This window comes from Brassica napus, chromosome C9, assembly GCF_020379485.1.
Source record: "Brassica napus cultivar Da-Ae chromosome C9, Da-Ae, whole genome shotgun sequence".
Classification (NCBI taxonomy): Eukaryota; Viridiplantae; Streptophyta; class Magnoliopsida; order Brassicales; family Brassicaceae; genus Brassica; species Brassica napus.
In genome coordinates, this window is record NC_063452.1 from 36,707,821 (window position 1) to 36,724,705 (window position 16,885).

Sequence of the window (16,885 nt, forward strand, 5' to 3'; positions counted from 1 at the left end):
TTTTCTCAAAATCTATGTGTAAACGCTCTATATACTGAGTTTTTGGTAAACGCTCTATATACTGAATCCTAAACTTTTTAGTGTTGTTTTTAAATTTCTAACCACATTCTACATTTGTATCAATGTTATTTAAACTCTCTTTCATGCTACATGGGTATCTTTCTATTTTTTGATCAATTAATTTAGTAAAACTTCATAATACTCCCTAAATTGGTGGAATAACCACTATAGAATCACTATTTTCTTGAGAAATGGAGACAACAAAGGCTCCAAAACTCTTTGAACATCATCATATGTTAGTGAAAGATGCAACTATGCATTAAAACAATATTGTCAAATTTTTTGAAATTTTCTCAAAATTTATGTGTTAACCCCTACGAAAATATTGAGTTTTTGGTAAATGCTTTATATGCTAAAGCCTATAATCTTTAGCGTTATTTTAAAATTTGTAACCACATTCTAAATTTGTATCAATATTATTTAAACTCTCTTTCATGGTACATGGGCATATTTCTAATTTTTTATTAATTAATTTAGTAAAACTTCATAATACTCCCTAAATAGATGGAATAACCACTGTAGAATCGACATTTTCTTGGAAAAATGAGACAACAAAGGCTCCAAACTTCTTTGAACATCATCATATGTTAGTGAATGATGCAACTATGCATTAAAACAATATTGTCAAATTTTTGAAATTTTCTCAAAATCTATGTGTTAACAACCCCTACGAAAATATTGAGTTTTTGGTAAACGCTCTATATACTTATCCTAAACTTTTTAGTGTTGTTTTAAAATAGAAAACCACATTTTAAATTTGTATTAATGTATGTTCAACTCTTTTTCATGGTACACGGGCATCTTTCTAATTTTTTATCAATTAATTTAGTAAAACTTCATAATACTCCCTAAATAGGTGGAATAACCACGGTAGAATCGCCATTTTCTTGGAAAAAGGAGACAACAAAGGCTCCAAACCTCTTTGAACATCATCATATGTTAGTGAATGATGCAACTATGCAATAAAACAATATTGTCAAATTTTTTGAAATTTTCTCAAAATCTATGTGTACACACTCTATATACTGAGTTTTTGGTAAACGCTCTATATACTGAATCCTAAACTTTTTAGTGTTGTTTTTAAATTTCTAACCACATTCTACATTTGTATCAATGTTATTTAAACTCTCTTTCATGCTACATGGGTATCTTTCTATTTTTTTATCAATTAATTTAGTAAAACTTCATAATACTCCCTAAATTGGTGGAATAACCACTATAGAATCACTATTCTCTTGAAAAATGGAGACAACAAAGGCTCCAAACCTCTTTGAGCATCATCATATGTTAGTGAAAGATGCAACTATGCATTAAAACAATATTGTCAAATTTTTTGAAATTTTCTCAAAATCTATGTGTTAACTTTAGTGTTGTTTTAAAATTTCTTTAAATGCTCTATATACTGAAGCCTATGATCTTTAGTGTTGTTTAAAAATTTCTAAACACATTCTACATTTGTATTAATGTATATCAAACTCTCTTTCATGGTACATGGGTATCGTTTTAATTTTTTGTCAATTAATTTAGTAAAACTTCATAATACTCCCTAAATTGGTGGACTAATCACTATAAAATCGTTATTTTCTAGAGAAACGGAAACAACAAAAGTTTCAAACCTTTTTGACCTTTATCATATGCTAGTGAAGGATGCAATTATGCATTAAAAATTATTTTCATATTTTTGAATATTTCTCAAAATCTGTGGGTTAACACCCCTACGAAAATATTGAATTTTTCTGTATAAGTTCTATATACTGAAGCATATGATCTTTAGTGTTGTTTTAAAATTTTTAAATACATTTTACATTTGCGTTAATGTATATCAAACTCTCTTTCAAGGTACACGAACATCGTTTTAATTTTTTGTCAATTAATTTAGTAAAACTTTATAATACTCCCTAAATTGGTGGACTAACCACTATAAAATCGTTATTTTCTATAGAAACGGAGATAACAAAGATTCCAAACCTCTTTGACCTTTATCATATCGTAGTAAGCGGTAATAACAAAGCTCTTACCTTTTATTAAATAAAGAATCAGAAACAAGAATAGAAACAGTCACATGATCACACTATTTCTATCTTTAGCGCAAAGAAACAAAAGAAAAAAGAAAAAAGAAAAAAGAAAAAAGAAAAAAGAAACATCGACACTTGGAGCTCTGCTTCTACTTCCTAGGCACCATTACGATTCACCAATATCCTCCACAAGAACACTTCCCTTCTTTGAAATGATGGAACCTGCTCGCGTCTCTCACTACAATCTCTCTTCCTGTAATCAAAGATATAAACTCGACCACCTTGTGACACTCTTTGCATATCCTATGGTTCTGAGTTATCTGCAACGGATTCCATTCCGGCGTATTCACCAATCCATAAGCTATCGCAAGTTTCTCGCTGTGATATCTCACTACTCCTTGTTCTTCATTTACATCCACGTCCGATAGAAGGTTCTTATTTTCCGCGACCGAATACCCATACTCGGAAATTTCTTTCATTAGTTCATCAACTTTGTGGTATATTTGCCTGTTTCACCACTTTGAATTAAAACATTGAAGAAGATAATAAACTATTAGACTTATAGTCACAAAAAGTTACCTTTTCACCGCCTCATTATAAGAATCACACTTGTATCCTGAAAGAAAACTGTGAGTCTGATCACCAACCTCGACCCAAGTACAAGCCGGCATCATTCTCAAACCTTTGCTCTCCAGCGTATCCAAAACTCCTGCAGCTTCTGCAGTTTTCCCCATACTATTGTACACATTATACATCACAACGTAGTTACCGAGCTTCTCAGGTTCCATTCCATAGAGTTTCTCAGCAACCACTCTACCGAGCTCCAAGTTTCCATGCATCCTACATGCATTCAAGAGCGCTGCCCACATATTAACCGTCGGTTTTAAAGGAGCTCTTCTGATGAAAGCAATGGCTTCATCTAATAAACCGTCTCTACCCAAAATCTCAATCATGCAGGCATAGTGCATCGCCCTTGGTTTGATCCCGTGAACTTCACTCATCGACAGAAAAATCTCCCACCCTCGTTCAGATAAACCTGAGTAAGCACAAGCTGATAGAACCGCAAGGAAGGTGACATGGTTTGGACCGACATTGGCAGCAAGCATCTTCTCAAACAAGTTGACCGCATCTGCTCCTCGACCATGATTCGCGTATCCACCCATCAAAGCGTTCCATGAGATTATATTTTTCCTCGGCAACTTATCAAACACATATCTAGCCGTATCTACTCTACCCCATTTGCTATAAAAATCTACAAGGGCCGTGTTCGCGACGATCTCCGACTCAAAACCACTACGAATCAATCTAGCATGTGCTTGCTTAGTAAGCTCAACCTTGGCAAGCCTTGTGGAGATTCTTATCAATATCGAAAGGGTGAACTGATCAAGAGACGTGCTAGAGTCACGCATATCATACAACAAACGCAGTGCTTCCTCGCTGTAACCATGGAGCGCATAACCTGCTATAATGTTATTCCAAGCAACTGTAGTCTTCTCAGGCATATCATCAAAAACACATCGGGCATCTTCGACATCCCCACACTTGCTGTACATATCGATCAACCCACACGAGACAAACGTGTTATCAACGACTCCTAACTTCAACGCACAGACGTGTAACTGTTTACCCACCTCAATAGAACCTAACCCAGCCGAGGCACGTAGCATCACTGCAAACGTATGAGTTTCACTATCGGAAAGCTCTTCCCACATCATCTTAAACAGCTGAAAAGCTTCTAAATAGTTACCGAAGTTAACAAACCCAGAGATAATGGAGTTGTAAGAAAACAAGTTTCTCTCTGGCATTTCGTCGAACAACCTACGTGCGTCTCTAATCATCCTACATTTCACATGCATCATCAAGATTCGGTTCATCATGAATTGCTCCGGCTCAAACCCATTACTCAGCATATACCCATGAACCCTTTTCACACACCGAATCGATTTCAAACGAATACAAGCTTCCACCAATGCATCGTACGTACTAATCCCAATGCGAAGACTACCTTGAATCTCCAAAACCTCAAACAATTCAAACGCTTCCCTTAACCTATTACACAAGACCAACTTTTCGATCTGACTACAAATCGCGACAGCAGATTTGCTGATCTGGGTATCATGCAAAACCGGATCTTTCGGTCCTTGATCGATTTCTCGAATTGGTTCCGGTTTAAGCTTCGGCTTCGGTTTCAGCCCTTGAACTAGAGAAGAACAAGTGATTTTCGCAAATGGATTCTTCCATCTTCTTCGGCGGAGCGAGAAATCGTATCCAGAAAACCGCGGGAAATTGAAAACATTGGGATTGGAATAAGACGAGTCTCGACTACGACTCTTGTTATCGTCTAACCTTAAGCTTTGATAAAATGCGAGTGGAATCTCCATGATTTGAGGGACTGAGAGGGTCAATAAGCGAACCGGAGAAACCAGACCATTGTGATCGGATTGCTAAGGTTTCAATGAAAGCTCTTCAAACGATAGATGGTGATTTGTTGATTACTTAAAAAGTTTTTTCTTTGTTGTTGAAGAAATACGAAAAGGATTTGAAAATAGAGTGAAGAAGAGAAATCAATCACAGCATTGGGAGCTCCGCTAGTGGCAGTTAGGGAAGGTTTAGACTTTGACTAGAGAGACAGGGAGTGACGAGGCGACGTCGTTGTCACAGTTTTCAGATCTAATCACGCTTTTTTTTTTGGGCTCAATTTCAATTTCACATTCACCAAATAAAAAGATACAACAGCTTGAACCTCATAAGAAATTAAACCACTTATACAAAGAGATGATCTAGTATCACCTTGAGACACTTCCAAAGACTCAACGCTACCCAATCATTTTCCCCTTGTACATTAAACCCAATGAGTACGACACACCCCACAATCCGGAATGTATCGACTCTTTCAACCCCTAAATTAGACCTCAATGATACGAAGACGCTTGCTAATCCCGTGAGACAAAACCTAAAAACGAGTTTACAAATCATGCCAAGCTGTTGGTCCCAATAGATCAGCGTGAAGCACTTGACCCGACAGCATCTACACCATAGGCGCGTTCCCGGACTAAGCTCTTACCACTGGCTTTCGACGTCTCGATCCTCAGCCTTATCACACATTTCAGTTTAGGAAAACTGCCATTTAAATCCTAAACTTTTTTTAAAATGCTAAAAATTTCCTCCACGTCACTACCTTCCTCAGTATTTATTTTCTGACCTAACAGACCTTGAACATCTCCCTTTGAAATTTCAGACTCATCCCAATCTATGTTGAAGGTGCCTCGTGAGTTGCCACTGATCTCTCTCCTTGAGACGATCAGATTGACACTCACCACTTGGTTTTTTGAGCGATGCGAAGCGGCTGCGAAACATAAGCACCTGGTTACTCCAAAAGTTGTGCAGAAGTTCGAATCAAGGTTTGGGGCTGCAATGGTGCTGAATGTGTATCAAGTTGATCAAAACGAGTTTGAGGTGAAGGATGAAACTATGAAGTATGTTGTTGATTTGGAGAAGCGGCATTGCACTTGTAATGTTTTCGACATTCACAAGATTCCCTGCATTCATGCAATTGCTGCTGCTAAGTATATTAAGAGAGATGAAAACCGTTACGTCGATACTTCTCACTTGACAGAAACGTGGGCTAAAGCCTATGCCGAAAGCATACACCCTGGTGGAGAGTTGTCAACGTCCACCTATCCAGCGAATATTGACGAACTGTCTTTCCCACCTCCAGCTACCAAAAAGAGAAGTGGACGTCCTCCTACAAAGAGAAAGAGATCCGTTGGCGAGTTTGGTGTTCCTGGATTTAAATCTCAGTCCCACAAGTGCAGCAGATGTGGAATAGGAGGACACAACAAGATCACATGCAAGAGGCCTATAGGATGAAGATCTTTATTCATCGTTGCTCTATTCTTTTTCATTTCCATGTTTTTTACATTTTTATTGATCATTCATGAATGTTGGTTATTTGATGGTTACATGATATGGACCAGACCATATATACATTTGCCTTTTGGAACCCTATTCTGAATAAGTATGATGTCTTCCAACTTTTGTAATATACAACCTAGGTTTTAATGCATTACTCTCCAAAACTCCAAATCACAATTTGAAATTTCCTTATTTTTTTGTACTATACAATCTTATCTTTTGATCTCATTTCAATTTTAGTTCAAACTTCTTTGCTAGAAAGAAACACAGTAATATTCAACTATTCTGGAACCCCATCCTGAAACTCAGAGTTTCTTTCCAAAGTTTATAATATAACGTTTGCGGTTAAATTCATTTATGTGGACGCATATGTCAGATGATTCACCTCAGCCTAGCGGCTAAACCACCTATCTTTCGAATCTGAAACACTTGTCCCGACCTGGGTTCGATTCCCCTTGGAATAAGATTTTTTAAAAAAAATTATAGTTGAATAAAGATAAAAGAAATATATTTTGTTACTTACATCACCTAACGATTGAAACACACTTGGTCTAGTGGTAGACCTTATTCCGCCTTTCCTCCCAGATATTTCAGGTTCGAATCCTGGGAGATGTGTATATTTTTTTTTCTCCAAATTTTGCTAATCACAATTTGTACGGTTAAATATGTTTATGTGGAAGAATCTACCAGATGATTCTCCTTGGCCTAACGGCTAAACCACCTATCTTTCGAAAATGAAACACTTGTCCCGGCCTGGGTTTGATTCCCCATGGAATCAGATTTTTTTTTTAACGGTTCCTTTCTAAAAGAGACATCATTTATCTCAGTAACCGTTCAATAATCGAAAGGTTGCTTTCTAAACCATTTCATAGTAATCGAAGGGTTACTTTTTGTTCTATATATACAAGGGACAATATCGATTTTGTTGCAGCATCAAGTTTCAATGGAAGGTTCAAAGAAGATGATGAAGCGTCCCATAAAGGAGGTTTACGGATCTGATGCTTCCGAAGGTTTCAACAAAGGAAAGGCGGAAACTGTGGAACGTTAAAGGGCTCTTCTTCGTTTGTCCAATGAACATAGGCTATCTGAAATTGAATGGCATCAGACAGGCAGCAAAGCAAATTCCATTGCTTCCCAAATCGAGTTGCTTGAAGAGATTATCAAGGCTAAAGGAAAATTTGACTTCACTGCTGAATTGGAAAAACTCAAAGAAGAACTCATGGAAGCGGATGGAATGCTTGCTGTTGTGAAGGTCAAAGTCCCTGATTGGTGTAAGCTTGAGGAAAAGTGGCTGTTGGATGAGTAATCTCATGTTATGATCTTCTCTTTTTTTATGTTTAAAGAAACCACATTATGTTTTGTTTTAAGAAACCACATTATGATTTATTTTAAGAAACCACATTATGAGTAATCTCATGTTATCATCTTCTCTTGTGTTGTGTTTCAGTCAAAACAAAACAAAAACACTGATTAGAATGTAGAGGATTAGTGGTCTTATATCTGGCTAATCTCGGTTTCATATTCGTTTCTGGAAAGCCATCCTGAATTTGACAAATGATATACTATGCTTACTTATTTCAATGGTAACTCTATTTTCAATTCATTCACATTCATATTCAGATTAATCTCTCGTAAATCTACACAAGTATAAAGCTTTGTCCAATCATAAGCATGATTCATCAACAATTTAAACTTTACAAGAACAAGGTGAAGGCTGATTTTGTGAAGGATAGGAGGAGGGTGAAGCGTGAGTATGATGAGTTTAAAGTTTGCGGTTAAATTCATTTATGTGGACACATATATCAGATGATTCACCTCAGCCTAGCGGCTAAACCACCTATCTTTCCAAATCTGAAAAACTTGTCTCGGCCTGTGTTCGATTCCCCTTGGAATCAGATAATTTTTTTAAATTATAGTGGAATACAGATAAAAGAAATATATTCCATTACTTACATCACCTAACGATTGAAACACACTTGGTCTAGTGGTAGACCTTATTCCGCCTTTCCTCCCAGACATTTCAGGTTCGAATCCTGGGAGATGTGTATATATTTTTTTTTTCTCCAAATTTTGCTAATCACAATTTGTACGGTTAAATATGTTTATGTGGAAGAATCTACCAGATGATTCTCTTCGGCCTAGCGGCTAAACCACCTATCTTTCGAAACTGAAACACTTGTCCCGACCTAGGTTTGATTCCCCTTGGAATCAGATTTTTTTTTTAACGTTTCTGGAAAGCCATCCTGAATTTGACAAATGATATACTATGCTTACTTATTTCAATGGTAACTCTATTTTCAATTCATTCACACTCATATTCAGCTTAATCTCTCGTAAATCTACAAAAGTATAAAACTTTGTCCAATCATAAGCATGATTCATCAACAATTTAAACTTTTCACCGTAGATTCACATAGAGAAACAAGAACAGACTGCTTAAACAACAGAGCAACCATCCTAACACATCTGAACATAGCACAATCCTATGAAAGTAGACATTAAACAGACACAAACATCTAACAGAAACTGAATGATCACCTTCTGCAACCTTCCTGGAAATCTTTATCCATAAACTGATCGAACATCTCACAACATAGCTTGCTTCGTAAATCCATCACAGTATCATCATTTATACTAGACATTTTCTTCAATCCTAATGACCTGCATTCTAGCATCTTGACAACAAAGAGACCACAATTGAAAGGAAGTTTTGTCTTCGGGAGCCCTTCTGCCTTCTTAACTTAAAACGGGACGATATCGTTGAAGTTTATCTCTTCATTCATCATTTCCAACTTTATGGCAGGAATCAACACTGTCAGAACACAAAAAAATGTTTTCATATTCGTTTCTGGAAAGCCATCCTGAATTTGACAAATGATATCCTATGCTTACTCATTTCAATGATAACTCTATTTTCACATAGAGAAACAAGAACATAGCGCTTAAACAACAGAGCAATAATCCTAACACATCAGAACAGAGCAAAATCCTAAGAAAGAAGACATTAAACAGACACAAACATTTACCTGCCAGTTTTTGGATTAGAGGGTTTTCTTTAACCTTGTGAACGCCACAATGAAAGATTGTGATTGTGTTCTCCATCAGATGTATCTCCACCCCAATGAAGTGATCCACAAGTCTTTCATGAACGACACCATAGACAATGTCAACATCTTGCATCCACATCTTATTTGGACGTATTAAACCTCTCACAACTTCGCCTACCCAACCCTTTAAGATGTTTATTCTTTTTTTATCTGGCTTCTGGAGATTTTCATAACTGTATCCAACCGTTTCTAAGAACTGGATTGGTACAAAGCAAGCTTTTGGGATACCTTGCTCGCTGAACCAAGAAGATTGCTCAATTCTCTTTTGATTTAGCATTGCAAATGCAGCATCTACGTGCTGCCAAAGTAACAATATAGTTAGAAGATTTCATAGACACAGTGGAATTTTGACCCAATCGAATAATCAGAATAACATCACGCTATGTAACCACTATAACCAACTTTCTTTTTGGACAAAATCCACAATTGCAATAACAAGAACATCTAGTATAGCTCAACCTAATCTCTTCCTATTCATAAGCACAAAGAATAGTTGTGGGATATGAAACATATTTTAAATTAATTACCTTTTCTTTGAGATTGTTTTCTGCATTGTCAAGGTATTCAAAGAAATCTTTCTCTATTTTGTTTACATTGATATAGAGAGGCATGTACTTGACAAAAGTTAAAAGTATCAATCAAATCTCTGTCAAAATAAATTGCGAATATTTTATACAAGGACAGAATTTGCTTACACATAATGTATGCCGCATAGCTGCATCCAATATCCAAGCCTTGAAAACAGAGGAAATTCAGGTGTCACAAATGGATCAATAGGAAGAATAATCTCAGGTGTTACAGGCATAGGAGGGTTTCTAGGTACTATTCGCCTCTTCTCTTCTCGTTGAAGAAAAGCAAGACGATCTACTGGCTGAGCAGTTGCTTTCCTCTTCATACCAACAACATGCTTCTCCTTTAATTAAAAACAAATACAAAGTATCTTAGAAAGACAAAAATTCAGTATCATTTTATCTTTTATTCATGAAAGCCTTCTTAATATGATGTATAAATATTTCACACCTTTTTTGCATGATCTACTGGCTGAGCAGTTGTTTCCTCTTCATACCAACAACATCCTTCCCCTTTAATTAAAAACAAATGCAAAGTATTTTAGAAAGACCAAAATTCAGGATCATTTTATCTTTTATTCATGAAAGCCTTCCTAATATGATGTATAAATATTTCATACCTTTTTTGCATGATCGTCTTGTCTTGGCTTCACACTCTGAGTCTGCTGTACTTCTATCTGAGAAACAAAACCGATATATCAGAATATTGAAGTGAACTTCAATCTAAGTGGATCTTAGGCATTTGGTTTACCTCTTATTCCATCTTCCAAACACCATCTACCCATTCTTTAAGTATGCACATATCAAAAAGGTTGAACTGAATGAATTCAGTAGAACTGTTGAAACAGACAGAATATATGTCATTACTTAAAATTATATGAACTTCTCCACTGCACCAGCCGTCTTTGTGGTACGCCTCCACCTTATCCATCAGTTCTAAACCTTTTGTATCTCCAGGTGGTGGTTGAGGACGGATACTGTCAATGGACACACTTTCCTGAAGTTTCTTTGTCCTTTTCTCTTTGTCCCGAAACCGTGTTGAGTACTCAGCCTTCAACATCTCAACCCCATTTCGAATATCTGTCTTCAACACAATTCCTGGATACCATTTCACATATCTATCTTCATCTTTTGATGCAATCTCCACATTAGCACCGACATCAAAGTGAGTTTGAACTCTGGTTTCTTCGTTCTAAGATGATTTTTAGTCAAGGATATAAGTCATTTTTGATAGTAAAACAAGAAAAATTAGGAAGCCAATCCTAAATATGTATAACATCAATGAGTAATACCTTATTTTGCTCTCTTAAAATTTTTACGCGAGCTCGAGTAAGGTGCTGTGTGTCCGAAATGTTTTGTGAAATGTTCTCATTCATAGGCTCCTTAGTATCTTGAAGTCAGGAATGGGAACATGAACACGTACAAGGGTTTCAAAAAATTAATTGAAAAGTCCAAGATGTTTTTGAGCATGTACCTGCTGCGTCTGATCTGGATTGGCTTCATCTTGTCTGGAAGCCATCCCATGCAATGGAGTCTGTGCAAGTACAACAAAAATCAGGATGGCAATCCTAAATATGCATAGAGAATTGTAGTTCAACTTATCTAAGCTATATAAATTACCTCATATGCCGTCTTCCACACTCCATCTAGCCATTCTCAATGAATTCTCAAATTTGAAGCTTTGAATTCAAGTGTTTCCATCGAGCTATTCAGATAAACAGAAAATGTGTTCTCACCCAGAATCATTCTGACTTGTCCACTGCTCCAGCCTTTACTGTAAAATGCCTCAACATTATCCATCATCTCAAACTTCTTTTCTCTGTCATCAGCGGGTGGCTTAGGGCGGATTTTGTCTGCTGTTACAGTAACTCTCTTTTGGTCCGCAAACAGTGTTACTGCCACCTTCTCTACCGCATCACACAGATTTGTAGCAAATACATCTTCAGGATACCAGATTCGACAAGTAGCGTCATCGCTAGTTGCAATCTCAACATCTGCCCCGTTTTCAAAGAGAGTAGAAAGTGGTGAAGATGCACTTGTCTGAAGATGTTGTGTTTCTTCAATAACTCGTGAAATTAGTGAAGAGACTGGAGAGGAAGGCGTGTTATGCACAGCATGTGTATCCTCCTGTAATAAAATAAAAGAGGTAGTTATGAATGAGTTTCTACGATTTAATGTTTAAGTTTAAGCTATGAAAGAGTTTTTATGCTTACCTGTTTATTGGTTGCTGAAATTATTTCAGTCAAAGGCTCTTTATTGGTTGCTGAAATGATTTCAGTCAAAGGTTCTGTAGAGTCATACGTTCCCTCTGTTACCATCTGCAAAACAAAAAAAATGTCAGGAATGGGATCATGAACAAGTACAAAAGCTTCCAAAAATTAATGTAAAAGTCCAAGATTTTTTTGAGCATGTACCTGCTGCGTCTGAATTGGAGTAAAAATGGAGTCTCAATACTCTGTGGAGCTATTGGAGAGACAGGTGTCTCATTAGTTGCCTCTGTTCCCACCTGCAAAGCAGAGAAAAACAGGATTTGGATCATGAACAAACACAGATATCAACTTAAACAAAGTTTAAGTTGAATCTATGAAAGAGTTTTTATGCTTACCTGTTTATTGGTTGCTGAAATGATTTCAGTCAAAGGCTCTATAGAGTCATATGTTCCCTCTGTTACCATCTGCAAAACAAAAAAAAAAGTCAGGAATGGGATCATGAACAAGTACAAAAGCTTCCAAAAATTAATGTAAAAGTCCAAGATTTTTTTTAGAATGTATCTGATGCTCCTGAATTGGAGTAAAAACTGGAGTCTCAATACTCTGTGGAGCTATTGGAGAGACATGTGTCTCATTCGTTGCCTCTGTTCCCACCTGCAAAGCAGAGAAAAATAGGATTTGGATCATGAACAAGTACAAAAGCTTCCAAAAATTAATTGCAAAGTCCCAGATTTTTTTGAGCATGTACCTGTTACGTCAGAACTGGAGTAAAATCTTGAGTCTCAATGATCACAGTTGCAGGCTCTGTAGCATCCGAGGAAAAACATTTTCTCATTAGTTTCTCTACAAAAATACCATCAACTATAATTTTAGAAAAAAATCTTACTTCATCGCCAAGATTTTCTTTTTCATTAGCATTGGATGGCGTCTCATATGATCGCTCTGGGTCATTCTGCAAGAAAATCAGTAATGCCTTTATATGTACAAAAGCTTACAAAGCTACTTGTATACTCCAAGTGTAAATCAATATTTCTGAGCATATACCTCTGGTGTCAAATTAGGAGAGAATTCTTGAGTCTGAAGGGAAGGGGTCTCATTAAATGGCTCTCTCTCAGTCTGCAAAAAATCAGGAAAGGTCATCCCAAGTGTGTTCAAAAGCTTCCAAACATTACTTCAAAACTCAAAATGCAAAACAATATCTTGAGCATATACCTCTCGTGGCAAATTAGGAGAGAATTCTTGAGTCTGAAGGGAAGGGGTCTCATTAAATGGCTCTCTCCCAGTCTGCAAAAAATCAGAAAAGGTCATCCCAAGTGTGTTCAAAAGCTTCCAAACATTACTTCAAAACTCAAAATACAAAACAATATCTTGAGCATATACCTCTCGTGGCAAATTATGAGAGAATTCTTGAGTCTGAAGAGAAGGGGTCTCATTAAATGGCTCTCTCCCAGTCTGCAAAAAATCAGGAAAGGTCATCCCAAGTGTGTTCAAAAGCTTCCAAACATTACTTCAAAACTCAAAATGCAAAACAGTATCTTGAGCATATACCTCTCGTGGCAAATTGGGAGAGAATTCTTGAGTCTGAAGGGAAGGGGTCTCAGGCTGTTGAGACATTGGAGATAAAGGTGTCCCACTGGATCGTTGTGTGTCAAAATTTAGGAGGGCATTGAAGAACAGTACAAGATTTTCCAAAAATTACTTGAAAAGTCCAAATGTAAAACAAGATTTTTTGAGAATTTACCTGTTGTGTCACATTAGTGGGAAAAACTGGAGTCTGAGTGTGTGGAGCAACATTCTGGTTTCCTTCCAACTCTGACACACGGGCTCAAAGCTCCATGTTCTCTGCTTCCAGTAAGGACATTCGATCCTTCATACTCTTGGCATTCTCCATCATTAACTCGATGATCTTGTTCAGTTTGGTATTTTCTGAGTCCTCCTCAATCGAAGCAGAAGCTTGGCTAGTCTCCACATTTTTTGTCATATGAATCGTCATATGAATAAGAGCATCCAATGTGTCCAATGTGTCTACAGACCTATTTTTCCAATCATCGGCTTTAAACTTGTACCCTTTCTTGGATATATCTTTCACGGATTCCAACTCGTCACTTTGTTCGTCTTCCATGGAGACATCATCTTCTGGATCATGAGGAATAGGAGGTAGGATGCATGTGACCTTCAGCTGAAAGCATAAAAAAAGAGAAACCAATGAGAATAAGTTTTTAAAAAGAAGAAGCACAATAAACAGACAAATATATTAAAACAAGGTCACTGTAAAAGCTTACCTTTTTATGAGCTTCGATCTGTAAAACCCGTTCAACTGATGGATTTTCTAGCTCAGTGTATTTCTCACACAAGTAAACCGGTCCAGGAACATCAACAGTCGGTGCCCAATTACTGAACTTATCTCGTAGCAAGGGAATGGACTCTAGTATCCAAAGATGGAATACTAGAGGATAACCTTGCAACTCGAATTTTGAAGTATCATCCAGGTGGTTTGCGACAGCTTTTTGAATTGACCTCAGGAGCACCAGGTAAGCGTCTCTTCCCCATGGATACATCATATCCTTTGCTTTGTTGACATACTCCAAAGGGAAAGTCCCTTTGTTGTTCTTTGGCAGCAATATGCTCTCTACTAGGAGGAGCATTGCTAGGCAAACTCTCGCATCAGAAGCATCTACTCTTGTCTTTTTGAGCTGGTTCAACACGTCGCTTAACTTATGAGTACGCCCCTTTAGCAAGTCCCACTCATATTCCCCTCGTGGTCCTTCTACTTCACCATTACATTTCAAACCGGTCACCATATGAAATTCTCTTATAGAGAACTTCATTGGCTGACCAGCGAAATGGAACCAGGCTTCATTCTTTTCGACAGTAACGATGCTTCTTGTGAGAATACCGTAGACAGTCTTTCCTGATAATTTCATTTCACTCCTCCCACTGAGCCTCATTACTGGTCCCAAAAACCCGTACTCTCTCAATCTCATCTACTGTTAGAATACTCTCAACAATGGAGATATACATCGCGGTTGAATGTTGGTTTATTGACACCTTTTTTTCCTTTGGCTCTGAACCAATATGATACTTCAGCTGAGGCAGAGTTAGTGTGAGAGGTATTGAATCTCCCATGTGTTTCTATCCTGCGTAAACAAGGGGAAAAAAATTTCAAACTTTTCTGGAAGGCTTTCCTGAAACAATACAAACCCTTCCTGAATTGAGAAAAAGAAACACACACATACTTTCACAATCCTATCCATTATCAATGCAACTCTATCAATACCTCAGACCCAAATTAAAAAGCAACACGGGAAGGATATAAGTCATTTTTGATAGTAAAACAAGAAAAATTAAGAAGGCAATCCTAAATATGTATAACTCTATCAATACCTCAGACCTCAGACCCAAATTCAAAAGCAACACGAACTAAAAACACACATTCGGGAACTCTCGGATTTCACCAAGCCTATACACAAGCAAGAAGCAGTAGACAACGAGATCACTCACAAAGAAGCTTGAATCTGCAACATACCTCAAAGAGAAGGTTTATGTCAGAGAATATTTGAGCTCCAACAACTTTGTTTTCCCACAATTCAAAAGCCTTTGCTTTGAGCTCTAACAACTTAAGGATATTTGCTTCGCTGGAAAACAAACGCAAGCCTCTCGGGTTAATAGGAAAGAGTACCAAACAAATCAAATTCAACTTTTCGATTAGGAAAGCTAAGCTAAACAAATCAAATTCAACATTCAATAGAGTTGAACAAACAACATAAATGAATATGCTAAGTAGAAATCAAAATCAAAATCAAAAACCCTAATTTCAAAATCCCCAAATTTTAAAGAGAAAACTCTAATTTCAAAAACTTACATCGTGATTTGTTTCCAACGGGATTTGTGTCCGAATTTGAGAGTAAATAGTGTGACGGTGGTGGCTCTGTGCGATTTTTCTCCGGCGGCGTCTCAATGGAGGCCTCGGTGTCGAGAGAGGAGGAACACGATTCCTATTCACCGGATCTTTGTCTGCGTCGTCGCAGATGAAGAGAGTACTATTCACCAGAGACAATGGAGGCACGGTGAGGGTTTGAAGAGGATCGCCGGAGACGATGAAGGCGCGGCGAGGGTTTGAAGAGGATCGCCGGAGACGATGGAGGCGCGGTGAGGAGAGTATCGCTTTATTTTCTGAACACACATGTAGTCTTCTCTAGTTCCTTTCCTCCATCTCTTCTCACTTCTCTCAGTCAATGTCTCCTTTCTTTAAAGGGTATCATTTTATTTTTTTAATTGACTGAGTATTTGTACATGCTTCATGAATCAAACTCTAATGGTTGTAGCCACTAGATCATGTTCACTTCTTTTTGACATTTATCTCTTTCTAGAATTTTATGAATCAAGCTTTAATGATTGTAGCCACCAAATCATGTTCTAATTCTTTTAAAACTGAAGGGGGGAGAGAGGGAAACTAGTAACACACAGACTTTTACCTTCCGAACTTGCAGGAGGAATACAATCCAATGCATACCAAGTCCCAAAACAAGCAAGCTAAATTGTTTAAGGCTGGAGGTCCTTTGGTTCCTTCAGACTTTCTCAGTGGATGGTATTGGCAGGTGATCCACTTTGGCGTTTTTATTCAGTACACCCTACAGTCAATAACCTCAAAGAATAGTGCTAGAGAGTGATTAGATAGTAACTAAAATTGAAAAAGTTTATCATCCCGTTCTTGACTCAATAAAACTGAATAAAACATATAATAATAAAACTTTACATGAAACACAACATCAGTAGAACCTCCCCCAGACTTAAACAACACTTTCCCCAGTGTTATACAGTCTAAAATTGGTTGGAAAATAAATCATAAGCACAAAATTTAACAAGGAAAAGGGTATACCTACTCGTTGATGGTGAGCGTCGATCGATACTCGTGATGCTCTGTCGACTCACAATGGCATGTTGTCGTCGATCACTGCTGGTATATCAACTCTTCTTCCTTGGATCTTTTATTTATTTTTTTTTTTTTG

At 37.2% G+C, this 16,885-nt stretch overlaps 2 protein-coding genes across 2 annotated transcripts; one reads left to right on the forward strand and one right to left on the reverse strand.

The window, feature by feature from the left end:
- Positions 1-2,011: 2,011 nt before the first annotated feature.
- Positions 2,012-4,684, reverse strand: LOC106366386 (pentatricopeptide repeat-containing protein At5g50390, chloroplastic). The gene is made up of 2 exons (XM_013805988.3): positions 2,655-4,684; positions 2,012-2,582 (listed from the first exon to the last, which is right to left on the reverse strand). Exons 1-2 carry the CDS (start codon positions 4,454-4,456, stop codon positions 2,249-2,251), a joined length of 2,136 nt encoding a protein of 711 aa, XP_013661442.1. The 5' UTR covers positions 4,457-4,684; the 3' UTR covers positions 2,012-2,248.
- Positions 4,685-5,327: 643 nt separating this feature from the next.
- LOC111210309 lies at positions 5,328-5,945 on the forward strand. The gene has a single exon (XM_022710608.1). It carries the CDS (start codon positions 5,328-5,330, stop codon positions 5,943-5,945), a length of 618 nt encoding a protein of 205 aa, XP_022566329.1.
- Positions 5,946-16,885: the final 10,940 nt, after the last annotated feature.